The sequence below is a fragment of the Carcharhinus amblyrhynchos genome, chromosome 31 (assembly GCF_965287045.1).
Source record: "Carcharhinus amblyrhynchos chromosome 31, sCarAmb.v2.hapA, whole genome shotgun sequence".
NCBI lineage: Eukaryota > Metazoa > Chordata > Chondrichthyes > Carcharhiniformes > Carcharhinidae > Carcharhinus > Carcharhinus amblyrhynchos.
In genome coordinates this window covers 8,813,581-8,835,038 of record NC_137354.1, presented here as the reverse complement: position 1 = coordinate 8,835,038, position 21,458 = coordinate 8,813,581, and the positions used below count along the sequence as shown (strand labels likewise).

The 21,458-nt window shown below is 46.3% G+C and overlaps 1 protein-coding gene across 5 annotated transcripts in view; it reads left to right on the top strand.

The window, feature by feature from the left end:
* Nucleotides 1-21,458, top strand: part of camk2g2 (calcium/calmodulin-dependent protein kinase (CaM kinase) II gamma 2) — a 409,466-nt gene that overhangs the window by 343,234 nt on the left and 44,774 nt on the right. For all 5 annotated transcript variants that reach the window (XM_080215915.1, XM_080215910.1, XM_080215911.1 and 2 more), the window contains 3 exons: nt 3,750-3,818; nt 5,162-5,206; nt 20,602-20,650. In XM_080215915.1, coding sequence (XP_080072041.1) covers nt 3,750-3,818; nt 5,162-5,206; nt 20,602-20,650 — 163 coding nt within the window. The remainder of the gene's footprint in view (nt 1-3,749; nt 3,819-5,161; nt 5,207-20,601; nt 20,651-21,458) is intronic.

The following is a 21,458-nucleotide window of genomic DNA, read 5'->3' as shown; positions in this document are numbered from 1 at the left end:
GATGCTAATGGAACTCACCCCCATGATCTAACTTCCCTTGTCTTTGGGTTTCCCCCATGGCATTTAAATCTGTCCTGTAGCCTCAGAGTTGAGACTGGGTGGGAAGTGGTTATTCCTGAGGCCCTCAACTGGGGCAAGAGCAGACCCCTTGCCTAGAGTCTTGCCCACCTTAGCGTAACATCACTGCAAGGTCCCCTTCCACCATTATCCTCCTCACTTCCACCATCTCCACTCGGATGACAGACCTCCAGGATGGGGGAAACAGTATAAAATTCTGGCCATGGTTTTGACTTAACGGGAGTATTCTTAAAGAATATTCAAAAAAAACTCCTCCTTATTCTCAGCTTGTGGTTTTGGTACAGGATAGGAGAAAGTATTCGCAAAGACTCTCTACTTAATCCTTTCTCAAAGTGCTGTTGATAAAGTCTCTCCCCACAGAATGATTCTTTCATCTGCCTCTGACATCCTTGAATCCATCCGCAATTAAAGTTAGACATGCAGATAAGGTATTTGTTTCAAGGGAGCAGATACAGACTGGAGATTGCCTCGCTTTAAGGAGCTCTTTCTCACATTAGGAAGGTCACACTTCACTTCCAGAGAGAGCTGGAATCAAGCGCACTTTCAATCACAGACATTTCAATAATCCCAGTAGATATGGTTGGGCAGAGAGTAAAGTATTTAATGATGTGAGAAGGCCCCCCCCCTTTATACCCAACAAATCTACTATGGGGCAGCACAGTGACACAGTAGTCAGCACTGCTGCCTCACAGCGCCAGGGTCCCAGGTTCGATTCCCGGTTTGGGTCACTGTGTGTGGAGTTTGCACATTCTCCCCGTGTCTGCGTGGGTTTCATCTGGTGCTCCTGTTTCCTCCCACAGTCTGAAAGATGTGCTGGTTAGGGTGCATTGACCCAAACAGGCACCAGAGTGTGGCGACCAGGGGAATTTCACAGTAACTTCATTGCACTGTTAATGTAAACCTTACTTGTGACTGATAAATAAACTTTATAAACTTTACTAGACCAAGAATGAGATGCCCTGGCCTCCCCTCAGCGTTTTTCTCAGCGACAGGAGAAAGCATGCTGTTTATTGGTCGGGGGGGATCCTCTGGTCCTCCCACCTCTGTCAGGAGGTGCCCTGCTGGCGTGAACGACCCAGAGAATTTCCCATCAACTCCACCAAAATCGAACTCCAAATTTTTGTTTCTCTCCAACAGGTAATTTAGACCCCAATCCCCAAACTGTGCGATCAACAGGCTCGCTCTGGGCCATAGATAACAGAGACCAAAAATGTTAAGTTGTGGGGACAGGTTTCAAAGATCTTGGGTGGAGGAGGAGAAGTGGGGGTTAGATTTTACTGGCTCGTCACGCTGTTGGATCGGCATGGCGAGCTGGTAAGATTGCGAGCGAGGTGCAAAACCGGGTTCGTGTGCCCGGTTCCTCGCCTCTCGCCATGATACCTGTATTGAGATACTGGCCCTGAATTGCCGACAGAATCTGGGCATGAGGCTGATTTTAATATTTAAATCTGAATTTAAATATTATTAGTGAGCCGGGGCAGCAGTCTTCCGGGTTCACTTGCCTTCGTGGCCTCGCTGGTGTAGGTCCTCACCGGCGAGGGTCACGTACGGTCCCTAGCAATGGCTGATTTGTATCCCCACAGTGCAGAAAGAGGCCATTTGGCCCATCGAGTCTGCACTGACTCTCTGATAGAGCACTTAGCCAGGACCAACCCCGCTCTCCCCCCAACCTACTGCCATAAACCTACTCGTTCACTATGTCTGATCCACCTTTGGACACTAAGGGGCAATTTCAGCATGGTCCAATCCACTTGACCTGCACAACTTCAGACTGTGGGAGAAAACCGGAGCACCCAGAGGAAACCCACGCAGACATGGGGAGAAGGTGCAAACTCCACACAGACAGTGACCCAAATTATCACTAATTTGTCAGTAGAGTGCAAAGCAGTTTACAGCCAATTAAATTCTTGTCGTCACTGTTGTAGTGAGGGCAATGTGGACACCTCATTGCACACGGTTAACATTGGCCTGATAATAACCAGATAATCTGCTCTGGTAGTTTGGGTTGCAGGACTAATATCGGCCGGGAGACCGGATAAACTTCCCAATTCTTCTTCCATGTGTTCTTTACGAGCACCTGGTTTAATGGCTCCTTTGCAGAACGGCACTGTGCAGCACTGCCTCAGCAGTGTGGGCTTGGGGTGAACCTCAAGCCACCCACAAACTATCAAGAGTGATGCCAGTTTGAGCCAGGGCTGACTGAGGAGTTTTAGCTTCTCGAGGAATGCAGGGATATGGGGAGTGGGTGATGCCTGAGAGAAGCTCTGATCACATTGGATGGTGGAGCGGTCTCAATGGGCCGAATGTCATTCCCTCGATTGTACCAGGGCAACAGATGTATCCTTTGCTCCAACGTGGCAACATATGGCTGCCAATTAATATTCTAAAGGGTTAAATCTTAGCTCTCCACATTGAGCTCATATATGAACCTTCTCCCTTAAGCAAGCAATATTTTTTGTCTGTTCAGTTAAAAAGTCAGGAATGGGATTAATAGGGAATAAGTGGTCCATCTTCAATACCCAAGTAAGAGATGTACTTAGGTAGAATGTTCATTCATTCACCGATTGCCTTGTGACCTGTGCACTAGTAGTGATTGGTAATGGTGGGGAGGGCATTGGAGCTGTCTCCCGTATGGCTACAGGCGTGGCATGTAAGAGAGGTTAAGCACCTTTGTATTAAACTGTTAAATTTGTTGTGTGTGTCACCATTTCCTGTACATGTACGCAACACAGGCAATATGAAGAAAGAAGTGGTGTTACGCATGCAGCTTTCTTCACAAACCCCCGGGACATATCAAAGCATACAGGCAGGTGTGTGATCATCATGGACGCCACGGTGGCACAGTGGTTAGCACTGCTGCCTCACAGCGCCGGGAACCTGGGTTCGATTCCAGGCTGGGGTCACACTCTGTGTGGAGTTTGCACATTCTCCTCATGTCTGCATGGGTTTCCTTTGGGTGTTCCGAAAGTCCAGAGACGTGCTGGTTAGGTGAATTGGTCATGCGAAATTGCCCCTTCGTGTCCTGGGATGCATCAGTTAGAGGGATTAGTGGGGGAAATATGTGGGATTACGAGGATAGGGCTTGGGTGGGATTGTTGTCAGTATAGACTCAATGGGCCGAAAGGCTGCCTTCTGCACTGTATGGTTTTACCATTGTAATGTACCAAAGTGATGCAGTGAATTTCCAAATGTGAGAAGCCTGAGACGCGTGGCCTGGTAAGTCTAAGACAGAAGTGTTGGAACGAAACCAGTTGTGTAAAATCCGTGTCCCAATACAAAGATGGAATGAACTGCGCGGCATGATGCTGGGGAATTAACACTTTTGCTTCAGCTGATTTCAGCCTTTGATGTCCTACAACCCTTGACATGCAGCTGTGCAACTCTCCGCGGTTCAGGCTTTGGTTGGTATTAATCTTGGATAAATGGCTGGTAAAAATAGTCGCTGACCTCCCCACAAAAAGACAAACGCTTCGTTCTTATTACCCTGCCCCCTGTACCCGCCCCCTAACCAACCGCAACCCCAAACTCGAAGGCACCCAAGTGCGGCTGAATCAGGATCTGAAGACATTGCAGTATCTGCACGTTCTACATTGGTTGGTGTTAACAGTTTGTTGTTCGGTTTTCCAGTTTCTCTGTGAAAAGCTAAACCATCCTTTTGTTTCCTTGTACAGCCACAGACAAACAACAGCAAAAACAACATAGTCAGTGCCCCGAAGGAATCTTCTACAGCAACCACAATGGTACCTGCTGACTTCTTTTCATTACCTTGGTGTTGTAACTCTGGTGCCGTCACGATGTGTGTCTTGTGTTTATCTTTCCAGGGACAGTCCAGTTTTACTTTCCATCTTTTTTTTCCAGTTGTGTAATGGTGGGTGAGACACTCCGCCTTTCTTTTAGATGCCCACCAGAAAATGACTGCTTGGCAATGTTCCCCCGCACATCTGCCTTGAACTTCCCACCTCTCACCTTGAACCTGTGCCCCCTTGTAATTGACACTTCCACCCTGGGGGGAAGCATCTGACTATCCACTCCATCTTATGCCTTGTAGACCTCTATCAGTTCTCCCCTCAGCCTCTGTCATGGAGCATTGTCAGATAACAAGGAAGGATGCTGTTTAATTTGATCGTTATTCCTATATCTTCCAACCGAGCCGGTGACAATTGCCAGGAGTCAACAGATCCAAAGCAGATATGGGCACCTCTGCTAAGTGGTCACCTCGGCCATCAGTGTTCTGGGATTTTGTGTTGTGTAGGGTTAGTAGTTGAAGGATGGAAGGATTAGCAGTGAACTTCTCAAACCAGCCGCCCAGTGCCTAGCTCAGTGGTAAGCAGCCTGCAGGCTGGGGGGCACATGCAGCCCATCTGGGTTCTGAGTGCTGCCACGAGACATTTTGTTAACCGTTGCCCGCATACAGGGTTGGCCCTTTCTGCTGATTTCCATCCGTGTAGTTTTTTTTCCTACCAGTGACTGAAGTGATTGTAAAGAATGAGATGTGGGCTGATTGCTCACAACATTGACTGTGAGAGCCGTGTGCTCCCCCTGTGTCCATATTTCTTTTGCTTTTACCATAGAATAGAAAGAATCGATCATAGAATCCCTGCAGTACAGAACAAGGCCATTCAGCCCATTGAGTCTGTACCGACCACAATCCCACCCAGGTCCTATTCCCGTAACCCCACACATTTACCCTAGCTAGTCCCCCTGACACCAAGTGGCAAGTTAGCACGGCCAATCCACCTAACCGGCACATCTTTGGACTGAGAGAGGAAACTGGAGCACCCGGAGGAAACCCACACAAACCCACTCACCAGCCGAGATTGCCATCGTTGGCCAAGAGATTGAAGGTTCAGTGTTTCTAGGGAGATTGTTATATTGTTAATACTAATTTTGCCATTTTGATGCTTCTTTTCCTGCACATTAGTATTATTGTAAGAGGGGATCGATTAATGTGTATTAAAGCTTAATGTCTTTTATTTGTTGTAGTTTTGTCCCTGTTATTAAAAACTAAGACAGATGTCACTGGATGTTGGACTGAAGGATTTATCCATTAAATCTCCTTTTTTCTCCTGTCTTATCTACTCAGGAACCACAGACAACAGTAGTCCATAATCCCACAGATGGCATTAAGGTACCAGTTTGAAATCAGTTGTTCGTGAAAACTGTTCACATGTTTGAAATTCCTGGAATTTGTTTGTGTTTGCAGGCCTTGCCGTTTCTTATTGAAATTGGGAAGTATCTGTGATGAGTTTTTAAGGGGTCTAACTTAAAAAAGCAAGTTTCAGAGATGCCACCTTCCTCACCCTGGGTAAAATGGACAGATTTACCTCCACTGCACCTTCACTTGCAACTTGAGATTGATGACACCAGGCTGTTTCATCTGTTTAGTCAGCACCTTGACCACCCTCAATGATAATACTAAATTTAGTGGCAAGCATGGGTTACAGAGTGAAAGCTCAGTATTGCAGATATAACACTCAGTGCCAGTAGCAGTGGTGAATCAACAGAATTGAAGTTGGTAAAACGTCTATTTTATTCGAAGAGTTTCAATCTGGCATCCTGGTTAAGTACAGTAAAATTCCAATTGAGGCAAATCCCAGGGAATCTGCCTCCAGATTCGTGTTAAGTGGCACTTTGTGATCTCCAGGGAGGCCCTTCTCCCACACAACTCCATCCCTCCGACCGGACATGCCTACACACACAGCCTTTGTCAAAAACAACAGGTTCAGATGCTGAATGAAGACAGAGTTAAGCAAAGAATGTGTGAAAAAGTCTTTATTCAACTTGTCCACACTTGACAATACCTGACCTTACAAAGAAGTTGGGCATTTTGCATTGAAACATGCCGGGAGCTCACTCTGTGATCACTTTCTCTCAGCGTTCTGACTTTGGACACTGTCCACTTTCTCACTAATGCAGTCAAAATGTTTCTGTTGCCAGTGTGAGATTCTGAAGCATCTCCACGGCCTTTGCAGTATTGCCTGGGGAAACAGTGGGCAGGAGTTCCTTCGATTCCTCTGGTCACTGGCCTCCTCCGGCTCCTCAGCTAAAGAACGTGCTTCATCCATGACGGCGTTGTCTGTCATTCCCATCATGCAGCATACAGTATCATCCATGTCCCTGTAAAGGTTGTCTCTGCTGGGTGGTCCATGCCAGTCTCCTGCAGGCAACGCAAAGTACCTCGAAGCCAGTGTGAAGGAAGCAGTTAGCAATTGTGGCTTCCATCATGATCATCCTCACCTCCTTCAGGTCTCTAATAGAGTTGGATTATTATTTTTATTTATGGGACATGACGATGCCGGCTGGCCATCATTTATTGCCCATCCCCAGTTGCCCCGAGAAGGTGGTGGTGAGCTGCCTTCTTGAATCACTGCAGTCCACGCTCTGTGGGTTGACCCACAATGCCATTAGGGAGGGAATTCCAGGATTTTGACCCAGTGACAGTGAAGGAACGGCCGATATATTTCCAAGTCAGGGTGGCGAGTGACGTGGAGGGGAACTTGCAGGCGGTGGTGTTCCCATTATCTGTTCCCCTTGTCCTTCTAGATAGAAGCAGATGTGGGTTTGTAAGGTGCTGTCTAAGGATCTTTGGTGAATTGTTGCAGTGCATCTTGTAGATAGTACACATTGCTGCTACTGAGCATTGGTGGCGGAGGGAGTGGATGTTTCTAGATGTGTGCCAATCAAATAGATGGCATCAAGCTTCTTGAGTGTTGTTGGAGCTGCACCCATCCAGGCAAGTGGGGAGTATTCCATCACATTGCTGACTGTAGGTAGTGGATAGGCTTTGGGGAGTCAGGCAGAGAGTTACTCGCTGCAATATTCTCCTCTTCGTCAGTCACCTCCATAAACTGAGAGATCGTCTGTTGTCAGTAGTGGGTTTTCAGGATCCTAATCATCCTTTGATCCGTTGGTTGGAGCTTGACAGTGGTGTTGGGAAGCAAGATGCAAGTTTGATACTCTGGGGGCCAGCCGTGTTGGGTGCACAGGGAGTTGGCTGTAATGATGACAGTCTTCCTGTTCTTTCCCCGATGCTTTTCATCTCCTTTCCTGATCCAACCCTCAAAACTGCATATTCAAACAGCTTCATTAACTTCATAATGCATGGATAGTGTCTTAACATTTGTGAAGCCATGTGGCTCCTTGAACAACTTTTTGGTGCAAGCCACAGCAGTAACGTTTCCACCTTATGTCTTCCATCTTTATACATCAAAGAATGGTCTGGCAAAGGATAGTGCAGTTTCATTAAAGATGTCTCATGGTCCATACACGTTCAAAATCAAGGAGAGACCATTTTGGTGCTAATCATCTGTCATTGTTGCTGAAACCAGTGTTATAATGCAGAGGTTAATCCCCTTTACCTCGCTTCATAATCTGGTAAGAGTGTTTGAGAAGATGTTAACTGTTCTACATTAACATTTAGAGGTTCATTAACATGAAGATCTGACACTCACTTTAAGTGAATTATTAGCGAGTTATTTTATTTAACTAATCAAAACTTTAACTAAACAAGTAACATATTAATTAAAGATGGTTCGACTGAAATGCTGTTCAAATAAAATCAAGGACCATTCAGTACCAAAACAGTAATAGCAGAATCTTAGTCACTCTCATTAAAACTATATACAACCAGGTCTGATGGCTTGGAAAAAAAGTTGGAAAAACGGTCATCTGGACTCAAAACGTCAGCTCTTTTCTCTCCTTACAGATGCTGCCAGATCTATTGAGATTTTCCAGCATTTTCTCTTTTGGTTAAAAGTTTTGGAGTTTTGTTCTGGTGATTTCTCTGTCTGTAAGGTCTTTCTGACTTGATATCCTGTTGTTAGAAAGATAGAGAATTCTCTTCCAAGAGAGTTCTTTTAGCTGGCAGGGTGGAGAACCGCTCCAGAGATGATCATCTTAGTTGAACTCACTAACTGAACTGGAATCACTGAAGGCAGACAGTTGGATTCCGATATTTATATTCTTGATGACCTATGCATTCTCTTTATCAGAATTGGATTGGTGTTGACAACAAAAGCAAAATTTAAATTTGATTGGTTCCTTTGAGCTGAGTGTCTCTTTTAAACTGATAGGCTGTTAGCTGAGTGTCTTTAAGCCAATATGCTATCAAAATGCAACCTCCTCCAAAATTTGTCACCTAGGAAACCCTGATGCTTGGTCCTGGATACGATTGTTGCAATCCATGTACCCTGTATTTTAAACATTCTTTTAAAGGCACCACGCACTGTTGTTCTCCTTTGAGTATTTTACAATCTCTACAAGCCTTCTTTATATCTTTACAAACTCCACTTCGCAACACTGCCATCCCTCACCGCGTGGAAGACAATGTCATACCTCGTCTTAAGTAGTTTCATCCATTCATCACCCGCAGGTGAACTCCACGTAGCTCAGCTTCTTGGCCAGGGCGACTCCTCCTTTTCTGCAGGATTGGAGAGTGTTCTCTCGCTCGGGCTGCCTCGAACCACGTTGGCAGAGTTTCTTCACAGTGTCAGGATGGGCAGCTGTTCTTCCCTGCAGGAGAGAGTGCCAGCTTGTTGAACTCTTCCAAGGTTTTCACCTCATTTCACGATGATGAATGAACGTGATGGTGGAGAGTCTCACCCCTCTGCGATGTCCCCTTTCCCACTTTACCCCACAGACTTCCACTTGTTCCCACTTCACCCTCTCTCCCATCGACAACACTTTTAACTTTCTCTCGCCGTACTCAAGAGCTTAACACTTCCTTCCACGGGGAGATCTCAGCGTCAGATGGTGGCTTGCCCAGCCGACCGCGATTTTGTGCTCTTGTGCGGTCTAACTCGATTAATCAGAGCAGCGTCGGATGACAGGCATAGCTAAATTTGGCTAATTTGGAGTTACCGCTGCTGAACTTCAGCTTATCACGGGCATAGTTCCATAGGATTTGCTGCTCTCTGGCACAAATGGGTGACAACATCAACATAATGTGAATCTTGTGTCATCCAAGTTTGACTCATTGCCATTTCACTGCAGTTAAATATCCACGGGCTACAGTAACCATGGAGCTTGAGGTCTTAACTAGTGAGAGCGTGAGTTATTTTAATCTTTTTTTCCTGCATAATTGCAAACACATCAAGGAATAGTCAAACTGTAGAGTTCCACATTCTGGCGTTCCGAATAAATAATGCAATAAGGGTGGGAAATAAATGGATTCCATTATTTGTATGAAAAGGAGTGCCACAATATTGTACCTACTTTTTTGAAAAATGTGTTCTGTTTCGTATCGCAAGTGGGGGATTATTTTTATATCTGATCCTGAGAAAGGCAGATACATGCACCATCCAATCATAATTCCCAAAGAAGGGGGTGAGGGATTATGCCATCGACCCCTCCAATCCTGTGATAATAGACCATAAGACGTAGGAACAGAATTAGACCACTCGGCCCATTGAGTCTGCTACGCCATTCAATCATGGCTGATATTTTTCTCATCCCCATTCTCCTGATCCCCTTATTGATCAAGAACCTACGTATCTCTGTCTTAAAGACACTCAATGACCTGGCCTGCACAGCCTTCTGCAGCAAAGAGTTCCACAAATTCACCACTCTCTGGCTGAAGAAATTCCTCCTCATCTCTGTTTTTAAGGATTGTCCCTTTAGGCTGAACCTATAATGGTGCTCCTACGATGGTATCATGTAGAATGAAGTTGTTTTTTCCATTGACTCAGTGACAATGGAGGAACAAGGATATTGGTCCAAGTTGGGATAGTGTCTGACAGGGGCAGGTTGCATTGAAGGGTGGCATGGTGGCCACAGTGGTTAGCACTACTGCCTCACAGCAACAGGGACCCGGGTTCAATTCCGTCCTTGGGTGACTCTCGGTGTGGAGTCTGCACATTCTCTGCCCGTCTGCTTGGGTTTCCTCCAGGTGCTTCAGTTTCCTCCCACAGTTCAAAGATGTGCGGGTTAGGTGGATTGGCCAAGCTAAATTGCCCCTTGGCGTTCCAAGATGTGTAGATTAGGGGGATTAGTGGAGTAAGTATGTGGGTTATGGGGCTAGGGCCTGGATAAGGTGCACTGTCAGAGAGTTGGTGCAGCTGCAATGGGCCAAATGGCCTCTCTCTCTCTCTCTCTCTCTGCACTGTAGGGATTGTATAGTTCTATGATGGGGTTCTCACCATGCTGCTTTTGCCCATTCTGCTGATGTGACTGGTGCTGTTGGAGTGAACTTGGTAAATTGCTACAGTGAATCCTGTATATAGTTAATGTTCAACAGTGCACTTCACCAAAGTATATGGGCTTTTAGGGAGTTAATGGAGTTATCAAGAATAGATGAATGAAATTGGTCTGGCTTTACCTCTTGCGAGAGTCGCCACCGTACACTTCTGTCATTCAACTCTTGTGATGGCGACACGGTGACTTGGAAATTTATCGCCGTTCCTTCGCAGTCGCTGGGTCAAAATCCTGGAATTCTCTCCCTAAAACATTGTGGGTCAACCCACAGCATGTGGACTGCAGCAGCTCACCACCACCTTCTCAAGGGCAACTAGGGATGGGTAATAAATGCTGGCCTAGCCAGCGATGCCCATGTCCCACAAATGAATAAAAAAACTGAAGTTTCTGTGAAAATCCCCTATTTGCCGCACTCCACCATCTGTTCGGGAACATGAGAACTAGGAGCAGGAGTAGGCCATCTGGCCCCTCTGCCATTCAACAAGATCATGGCTGATCTTTTTGTGGACTCAGCTCCACTTACCCGCCCACTCACCAGAACCCTGAATTCCTTTACTGTTCAAAAATGTATCTATCCTTGCCTTAAAAACATTCAATAAGATAGCCTCAACTGCTTCACTGGGCCTTCTTAATTACCTGCTGCATCTGCAAACCAACTCCTTGAGATTCCTGCCCAAGGACACCCAGGTCCCTCTGCACAGCAGCATGCTGCAATTTTTTACCATTTAAAAAATAGTCCATTTTGCTGTTATTCCTCTCAAAATGATGACCTCACATTTACCAACGTTGTACTCCATCTGCCAGACTCTCATCCACTCACTTAGACTATCTATATCCCTTTGCAGACTTTCAGCGTCCTCTGCACACTTTGCTCTTCCACCCATCTTAGTGTGATCTGCGAATTTTGACACACTACGCTTGGTCCCAACTCCAGATTATCAATGTAAATAATAAACAATTGTGTTCCGACACTGATCCTTGAGGCACACCATTAGTCACTAATCGCCAACCAGAAAAACACCCATTTACCCCTACTCTTTGCTTTCTGTTAGTTAACCAATCCTCTATCCATGCTAATACATTACCGTAACACGTGCACCTTTATCTTTAGCAGTCTTTGGTGACTGGTACACTGAGGGAGAATTTAGCATGGCCCAGTGCACCTAACCAGCTTGTCTTAGGAACTGTGGAAGGAAACCGGAGCACCTGGAGGACACCCATGCAGACACGAGGAGAACAAGCAGACTCTGCACAGTCAGTGACCCAAACTGGGAATTGAACCCAGGTCCCTGGCGCTGTGAGGCAGCTGTGCTAACCACTGTGAAGAGGGGGAAGGGAGGGAATTCTGGGACCAAGACAACGGAAGATGGAGCAATAAAAATAGGGAATGTGCCATGAGTGCAATTAGATGAGTGCAAATCTTGCAGGGGTTGTGGTGTTGGCAGAGATGGGGGGAAGCAAAGGCCATGGAGAGATTTGAAAACTCGGATGAGAATGCTTACATCAGGACATTACTTGACTGGGAGTCAGTGTAAGTTAGCGAGCATGGTAGACTTGTTGCCACTTCCCCAGTGATAAAGCCTCCCTACAAATGCTTAAAAAAAAGTGGCAATTCGTATTAAACTTAAAGGGTGGTTATTGGCTCAGCGCTCTGAGAACATTCATTAAGATATATTAGCTCCAGCAAAAGCAGCATTTTTCACCCAGGTGTACAACAGCTTACATCCCAACACAATCGTCATAGAGACGCTGCTCTTTTGGATGTTTTCTTCTGCGAAAGTGCTAATTTGCCAAAAGAAAAAGCCTTTGAATTGAATTAGGAAATTACACTCGGGGATAATGTGTTTTGAAATTCAGCAAACATCGATATTGTAGAATTATATGTTTCCTATGTGCTTTGAGACGCTTTTACAACCCACACCAGATCTCCCAGGTGGTAAAAGTTTTGAATTTAATGTAATGTCGATTGTGCTGAGTGCATTTGCGTTCGTTTAGAGAAATTGTTCCTTGCAGATGTTTCCCCCATAGACTTGCTTTGTTAATGCATTCCTCCTGAATCTCGCAAAGCCTTTTATTCCTGGAGGTCTGACTGTTGTGGGGATTGGGAGCATTTGCCATAAGTTTAGGGGCTATTGGGGTCCTTTTAAATGCAGCCCCAATGACGTGGTTCATTCTTTCAGTGACCACCTCAAAACTGAATGTATGGGCTGGATTTCAGATGAGACGTTAAATCTGTGTCAAGTCTGCTTTCTCAATTAGATGCAATGATTCCATGGCACTTACTTTGAAGAAGGGCTGTGGAGGCAATGGCGCAGTGGTACTGTCACTGCATTAATAATCCAGAGATCTAGGGTAATGCCCTGGGGACCCAGGTTCAAGTCCCATGGTAGCTGATTGTGAAATTGGATTCAATAAAAAAAACTAATTAAATGTCTAATGATGACTCTGGAGCAGTCGATTGTTGTAAAAACCCATCTGGTTCACTAATAGGGAAGGAAAGCTGTTATCCGTATCCGGTCTGGCCTATATGTCACTCCAGAGCCACAGCAATGTGGTTAACTCTTAAAACTGCCCTCCAAAATGGCCTACTGAACCACTCAGTTCAAGGGCAATTAGGGATGGGCAACAAATGCTAGCCCAGCCAGCGATGCCCATATCCTATGAATGAATTTTAAAAATCTTAAGACAAAGAGTCATCCATATTCGAAACGTTGGCTCTATTCTATCCCCACAGATGCTGAGAGATCTGCTGAGATTTTCCAGCACTTTTTGTTTTTTGTGGAAAAAAAACTATCCCCTGGTCAACATTTAATTTACAACCAACATCAGTAATGCACTTTACCCGGTTATTATCGTAATGCTGCTTGTGGGAGCTTGCTGTTTGTAAATTGGTGAATTTTACCACATCAGTGACTATATTTCAGAGGCACTTCATTGGTTGTAAAGTGCTTGGAGACGTCCTGAGGTTATGGACGGCACTTTATGAATGCAAATCCTATTCTTTCAAAGTTGTTGCCTCCCTAGACCTGTTGTCTGTGAAGGCCAGTGAACAATCAGAAGGCTCACAACACCAGGTTAAAGTCCAGCAGGTTTATGTGGAATCACGAGCTTTGGGAGCACTGCTGCTTTTTCAGGACTCACCTGAAAAATTGTGATTCCAAATAAACCTGTTGAACTTTAACCTGGTGTTGTGAGACTTCTTACTGTGCCCAACCCAATCCAACGCCGGCATCTCCACATCAAGGCTTGTGAAGCTAAGGAACTGTATTTAGATGGAGATACATGTTCTGTGCATCTGTTTGAAGTGTGACCCAAAACTGGTGCAAACCGATTGTGGCCAGCATATGTGCCACGTGTCTGCGTGTCACCTCTGTGTCGTCTTTCACCGTTCCTTCCAGTTTGCCTCCTCTCTGTAATGGGATAAGTGCTGATCACGGTTCTAGCCATGTTGGCTAAAGGTGAAAAGCTGGTGTCTAAGATGGGCAGGAAGTATCAGAAATCATGGCTGCTGAAGAATAATAACTTACCGGTCACCTGTCTTCCTTGAGTTAATGAGCGTGCGAGCATGTCCACGTGTAAAACATGTCCACATATCCAGCAGCTCCTTGGGCTATTGTCTGGCCATGATACCCTGCCCTTGGAAATAAGTGTAAGTGTTGGCAAAAAAAAGTTACCCAGCGATCCCCATCCATCTTCACGAAGACCCCATTATGGCAAATATTTTCAGAGGGCAATCTGTAAACAATTCTGTTTGACCTGAGACATTTCTGGAGATGAACCAGTGTTGCAGACACCAAGTGAGTGGGGGGGGGGGGCGGGGGGGGGAACGGGTGCAAATCGTTATTACAATAATATTTCAAGTGCACTGTAAAAATAGCCCGAGAAACTAAAACATAAGAACATAAGAAATAGGAGCAGGAGTAGGCCATCCAGCCCTTCGAGCCTGCCCCGCCATTCAATAAGATCATGGCTGATCTGTCGCTGCTCAGTTCCACATTCCCGCCCTCTCCCCATAACCCATAATCCCCTCTCCTATCAAAAACCCATCAACCCGCGTCTTAAAAATATTTAGCGAGGCAGCCTCCACCACTTCAACGGGCAGAGAATTCCAGAGATTCACCACCCTTTGAGTGAAGAAGTTCCTCCTCAACTCCGTTCTAAACCGCCCCCCTTTTATCTTGAGGCTGTGCCCCCTAGTCCTATTGTCTTTTTTGAGCGGGAAGAGTCTCTCCACCTCTATCCTATCCATCCCATTCATCATCTTATACGTCTCAATGAGATCTCCTCTCATTCTTCTAAACTCTAACGAGCACAAGCCCAGTTTATTCAGCCTCTCCTCATAGTTCAACCCCCTCAACTCCGGTATCAGCCTAGTAAACCTCCTCTGCACTCCCTCCAAGGCCAAAATATCTTTGCGCAGGTGCGGCGCCCAAAACTGCACACAGTACTCCAGCTGCGGCCTCACCAATGCCCTATACAGCTGCAGCAAGACCTCCCTACTTTTATATTCAATCCCCCTCTCTATGAAGGCCAGCATCCCATTCGCCTTCCTGACCACCTGCTGCACCTGCAAGCTGGGTTTTTGCGACTCATGCACAAGGACCCCGAGGTCCCTCTGCACCGTCGCCTGCTGCAGTTTTTCGCCCCGTAAGTAATAGTCCTTCCTACCATTCTTCCTACCAAAGTGGACCACCTCACACTTGCCAACATTAAATTCCATTTGCCATTTCCTGGCCCATTCGCCCAGCCTATCTAGATCCTTCTGCAGACTCTCCACACCCTCCGCACAATTTGCCGTTCCCCCAATCTTGGTGTCATCAGCAAATTTCGACACCATACACTCGGTTCCCTCCTCCAGATCATCTATATAAATGGTAAAAAGCTGAGGCCCCAGCACCGACCCCTGGGGCACTCCGCTAGTCACCATCCGCCAATCCGAATAGCACCCGTTGACCCCCACTCTCTGCCTCCTATTTGACAACCAATCCTCTATCCACGCTAACGCCCTACCCCCAACTCCATGTCCCTCGACCTTCTGCAATAACCTCTTGTGAGGCACTTTGTCAAACGCCTTCTGAAAATCTAGAAAGACCACATCCACCGGCTCTCCTCTATCCACCGCCCTAGACACATCCTCATAGAACTCCAGTAAATTTGTCAGACACGACTTCCCTTTAATGAAACCGTGCTGTGTCTGCTCTATCAAGCAATTCCCTCCAAGATGCCTCGCAATTTCCTCCTTAATGACAGATTCTAACATTTTACCTACCACAGACGTTAAACTAACCGGCCTATAATTCCCCGCCTTTTGCCTGGCACCCTTCTTAAACAACGGTGTAACATTAGCCGTTTTCCAATCATCCGGCACTTCCCCGGAATCCAGCGACGTTTGGAAAATAACCACCAAGGCATCCACTATCACCTCCGCCATTTCTTTCAGAACCCTCGGCTGCATTCCATCCGGTCCTGGGGACTTGTCCACAATCAGCCCCTCCAGTCTGTCGAGCACCGCCTTTCTAGTAACAGTAATGTCATTAAAACCCTCCAGTCCTACCACCTTTCCATCGCTAACACCCGGCAAATTATTCACGTCCTCCTCCGTGAAGACAGAAACAAAAAAGTTATTCAATACCCTAGCCATATCCCCATCCCCTACCACTAGGTCCCCTTTCTCATCCTCTAAAGGACCAACATTCACCCTAGCCAGCCTCTTCCTTTTTATATATTTATAAAAACTCTTGCTATCCTTTTTTATATTAAGCGCTAGCCCAGCTTCATAGTTTCTCCTACCCTTCCTTATCAACTTCTTTGTCAATCTTTGTTGACATTTAAACCTCTCCCAATCCTCTTCTCGCCCACTACTCTTAGCTACTCTAAATTCCTCCACTTTTAGTTTAACACTTTCCTTCACCTCCTTCGTTATCCACGGCTTATTACCTCTCCTCCTACTATCCTTTTTGACCATTGGAATAAATTTCCGTTGAGCACCAAGAAAGATCTCCTTAAAGATCCTCCACTGCTCCTCAACAGACCCTCCCTCCAACGCGCTCTCCCAGTCCACATTCGCCAATTCTTCTCTCATCCTACCGTATTCCCCTCTATTCAAACAAAGGACGCGTGTCCGGGAACCCACTTTCTCCTCCTCCATCTGCACCAGAAACTCCACCATACAATGATCACTCTCCCCAAGAGGATCCTTCACCACAAGGTCCCTAATTCTACCCGCTTCATTACATAGCACCAGATCCAAGATAGCTCGCTCCCTCGTCGGCTCCAACACACACTGTTCGAGGAAACTATCCCGGCAGCATTCCAAGAACTCTTCCTCGAGCCCCCCACGTCCAACATGGGTCGACCAGTCAATATGCAGATTGAAATCCCCCATAACTACGGCCGTCCCATTCCTGCACGCCGCACTTATTTGCGCGTTAACAGCCCGCCCCATCTCCAGATCATTATTCGGGGGCCTATAGACGACACCCACCAGCGTCTTCCTCCCTTTGCTGTTCCTAATCTCCACCCACAACGATTCCACCCTCTGCTCCTTGGCTCCAATATCATCCCTTGCTACCACCGTGATGCTATCCTTAATCAGCAGAGCTACGCCCCCCCCTTTTCCCTCCTGCCTATCCTTCCTAAACACTTGATAGCCCTGTACATTCAGCTCCCAGTCCCTGTCACCCTGCAGCCACGTCTCTGTAATGGCCACCAGATCGTATCCATTTGTGTCGATCTGCGCCATCAGCTCATCCACTTTATTCCGAATGCTTCGTGCATTCAGACAAAGTGCTTTCATCCCAGCCTTCACCTGGACCCTATTTGCCGCAACGCCACCAACTATACTCACGCCCCCTACTCCCTCTATTATTGGGACATCCTCGGCCTCTTCCCTTACATGTACACTCTCCTTAACTTTAGACCTCGTAAGGTCACCTACCCTCGCACCCTCCCCCCCCCTAATTAGTTTAAAGCCCTGTCTACAGTCCTCTTTACTCGATTCGCCAGCACTCTGGTCCCAGCACGGTTTTGTTTTTTTTTAAACAAAACCCTGGTTTTGTTTTAAGCTGTAATGATTAATTTAGAGAACAATGCTTTTCATGTTTTTGAAGCTAATCGCAGGATTTCTACAAAAAGGTTTTGACAGCAGGGCTATTTCCCCGAGTTATATTCTCCCCACCTATAGCAATTTGCTATAAGCCTTTAACTAATGGCCCTCATTTTCCTTTGCAAAATGACAGGGAGGCTCAGATGATTTAGAAGTGTTTACTGCTGACAACCCCAACAATAAAAGAGCTACAGCTCCCCTCCGGCAAATCTCAGGAACAGTAAACACTCCACGTGTTGTTGGAAGAGAGCTGCTGTTTACTGGAAGCACAGTGACACCGTGGATTAGATGGACTGCAGCCTGCGACTTATGTTACACAGGCTGGCTCTGTACCAGAGCACTGTCATTACACTGGCTACAGTGGTGATGCAGGCATCTGCATTATTTATATTATTACACACTTGTGGGACATGGACGTCGTTGGCTGGGCCAGCATTTATTTTCCATCCCTAGTTGCCTTTGGAGGGCAGTTGAGAGTCAACCACATTGCTTCTGGTTCTGGAGTCACATGTCGCCAGACCAGTTAAGGACATAGAATCCTACAGTGTAGAAGGAGGCCATTCGGCCCACCGACCACAATCCCACTCAGACCCTACACCCATCACCCCATACGTTTACCCCAACTAGTCCCCGTGACACTATGGGACAATTTAGCATGGCCAATCCACCTAATCCGCACATCTTTGAATGGCACATTTCCTTTTCTAAAGGACATGAGTGAACTGATTGGGTTTTTCCGACAATCGACAATAGTTTCATGGTCATCAGCAGATTCTTAATTCCAGATAATTTTTATTGAATTCAAATTTCACCACCCGCCATGGTGGGATTCGAACCTGGGTCCCCAGAACATTAGCTGGTAACACCAGTAGGCTATCAGCTCCCCTATTTGCACCCACAGCCAGCTCTGGTTAAGATTATTTCTGTCGTGAGATTGGGAGGGTGAAGGTTGGGGGAGTGGGAGGGAAGGGATTTACCCTTAATATCAGGGGGATTGACAGGGTAAATATGTGGGGTTATGGGGATAGGACCTGGGTGGACTGTTGTTGGTGCACACTCGTTGGGCCGAATGGCCGCCTTCTGTACTACAGGATTTTATGATTCTATGATCCCAGTATGTTGCACTTTTCCCAAAGTTTTTCTGCACAGTTTGACTCCAGGTGACTTGAGGTTTTCCGCTGAATTGGAGCTCCCAACCACAAACCTAATGGTGTTGGATTTATTTATCTTAGTGGTGACACAGTAGGCTTACATTAACACTGCAATGAAGCTGCTGTGAAAATCCCCCAGTTGCCACACTCTGGTGCCTGTTCGGCTACACTGAGGGAGAATTTAGCACAGCCAATGCACCCTAACCGGCATGACTTTGGAATGTTAGAGGAAACCGGAGCATCCTAAGGAAACCCATGCAGCAGACTCCACACAGACAGTGAATCAAGCTGGGGGTCGAACCCGGGTCCCTGGCGCTGTGAGGCAGCAGTGCTAACCACTGTGCCACCGTGTCACCTGGGTTAAAAGTGACAGCTTTAACCATTTGTGGCCACTGATTGCACAGTTTCTGTGTTCCCTTTATCACAAACAGCACCAGCAGCAGAACTTGTGGGGATTTTGGAGATGTGACGTCAGAATTGGTTTTTGAGTGGAGAGTTTGAATTCTCACAAGTTTGAACCACTTTGAGAAAATTTGCTTTCTCCTGGGAGGATATGATTCGTCACAGCATGCGTACCTTTTTTGCTAAGACCTGGAAGACTGCACAATTGGCGTGACATGTGTCACCCTTCAGGTTTCACATGCCTTGTGTGTTTTGAGTGGTTACAGAGTAGTCCTCAGTGTAGACATGGCAACCCGGGATGTGGCTGCTGTAGGGACAACCTTTGCTCATCCCCAGAACACCAGGCAGTAAGTGGCCCCTCCGGAGGTCTTGAGCTCAACTTTACCCAACACTTGGATGTATCTAGCCAAATTCAAATTGTGCGAAAACTCTATGGAAAGAACATCTCAAGATCTAAGGGGCAATGTAGCATGGCCAAACAACCTAATCTGCACATCTTTGGACTGCGGGAGGAAACTGGAGCACCCGGAGGGAACCCATGCAGACACAGGAAGAATGTGCAAACTCCACACAGACAGTGACCTAAGCCAGGAATCGAACCCAGGTCCCTGGCGCTGTGAGGCAGCAGTGCTAACCGCTGTGCCACCATGCCGCCCCATAGGGATTTTATGATATTGTATGGAGATTGCATCACTGCAAGTGACAGGGCTTGAGTTTACGCACATCTAACAATCTTCTACTCATTCCAGTTTGCTGGAGAAATGACCCTGCTCTTGTGGGAGACTTTGCAGTGTTCATAAATTCTACTTGCTGCAGTTTGTGGCGACTCTCTACGTTCAGTACATAGGTTTCAGTTTGCTTTGCTGTTTGATTTGATTTGATTTATTGTTGTCACATGTATTAGCATACAGTGAGAAGTCCTGCTTCTTACGCGCTACACAGACAAAGCATACCATTCATAGCGAAGGAAAGGAGAGAGTGCAGAATGTCGTGTTACAGTCACAGCTAGGGTGTAGAGAAAGATCAACTTAATGCAAGGTAAGTCTTCGTATTAAGTTGAGTCCTGCCATGAATCGGCTGAGGGGAAGTCAATTTTGTGGTTCTGGGAATCGCAGAACAATCGCCCCTAAGCCAGCCCACCCGCTGTGAAAACTCCACAAATTCTATGTACGGATGCGGCTAATTATCTGTTCTTGCAACAAGGTTTGTGGGTGGTTTAATCATTTAACTTGATCATGAACATCAAAACAAAATGTTAGCGCTGCTGCCTCACAGCGCCAGGTTTGATTGTGAGCTTGGGTCACTGTCTGTGTGGAGTCTGTACGTTCTCCCCGTGTCTGCATGGGTTTCCTCCCACAGTCTGAAAGATATGCTGGTTAGGTGCATTGGCCATTCTAAATTCTCTCTGAGTGTGCCCAAACAGGAGTGTGGCAACTGGGGGATTTTCACAGCAATTTCATTGCAGTGTTAATGTAAGCCTACTTGTGACAGTAATAAAAATAAAACTTTATTTATGAGGTGCAAATAATGATTGCCTGTGTGAGAGATCAACATGTTTTGGGGGAAGGTATTTAAATCTCTCAATTTTTACTTTTGTGATCCTCATACCTTTTACATAGTTCTTGATGTTGAAGTTTGCATGGTTCTTTTAATAAAAATGTTTGTGTCTCCTAGGGGTCAACTGAGAGCTGCAACACGACCACTGAAGATGAGGAGGGGAAAGGTAGGTGTTTATCTAAGCTGACCCAGCATTTTAATATCAACCTGTGTGCGAAGGATCCATGTAACAATCCAGACTTGCAAGCAAACTGGAACCAGCCATCTTTTTCTGGTCTAATTTAGTGAAGACACACGCTATTTTCGTGATCATATCTGAGTAATAATGCAGCTCCTTGACAAAAAAATTTCTTTCACTTTGCTTGTGTGAGTTGGTCAAAAGTATGAAGATGGGTGAGAGATTTAAGGCAGCACGGTGGCACAGTGGTTAGCACTGCCGCCTCACGGAGCCAGGGACCCTGGTTTGATTCCGGCCTCGGTTCACAGTCCATGTGGAGTCTGCATCTTCTCCCCCGTGTTTGTGTGGGTTTCCTCCGGGTGCTCCCATTTCCTCCTGCATCCCAAAGATGTGCAGGTTAGGTGGATTGGCCATGCTAAATTGCCCTTTAGTGTCTCAAGATGTGTAGATTAGGGGGAATACAGGGGTAAATGCATGGGGTCAGAGTCTGGGTGGGACACTTTGTTAGAGAGTCATTGCAGACTCGATGGTCTGAATGAACTCCTTCTGCATTGTATGATCTTATACACCCGTCCAAGGATGTGCAGGTTAGGGGGATTAACAGGGTAAATATATAAGGTTACAAGGATAGGGCAGGACTGGGCCTGGGTAAGATGCTGAGTTGGAAAGTTAGTGCAGACTTGATGGGCCAATTGGCCTCCTTGTGCACAATAGGGATTCTATTTAAATTAGTATGTGTGTTTTGGATGAGGGTGGATTCATCTTCCCTTCCATTCTGTCCCAAGCACTGAGGCTC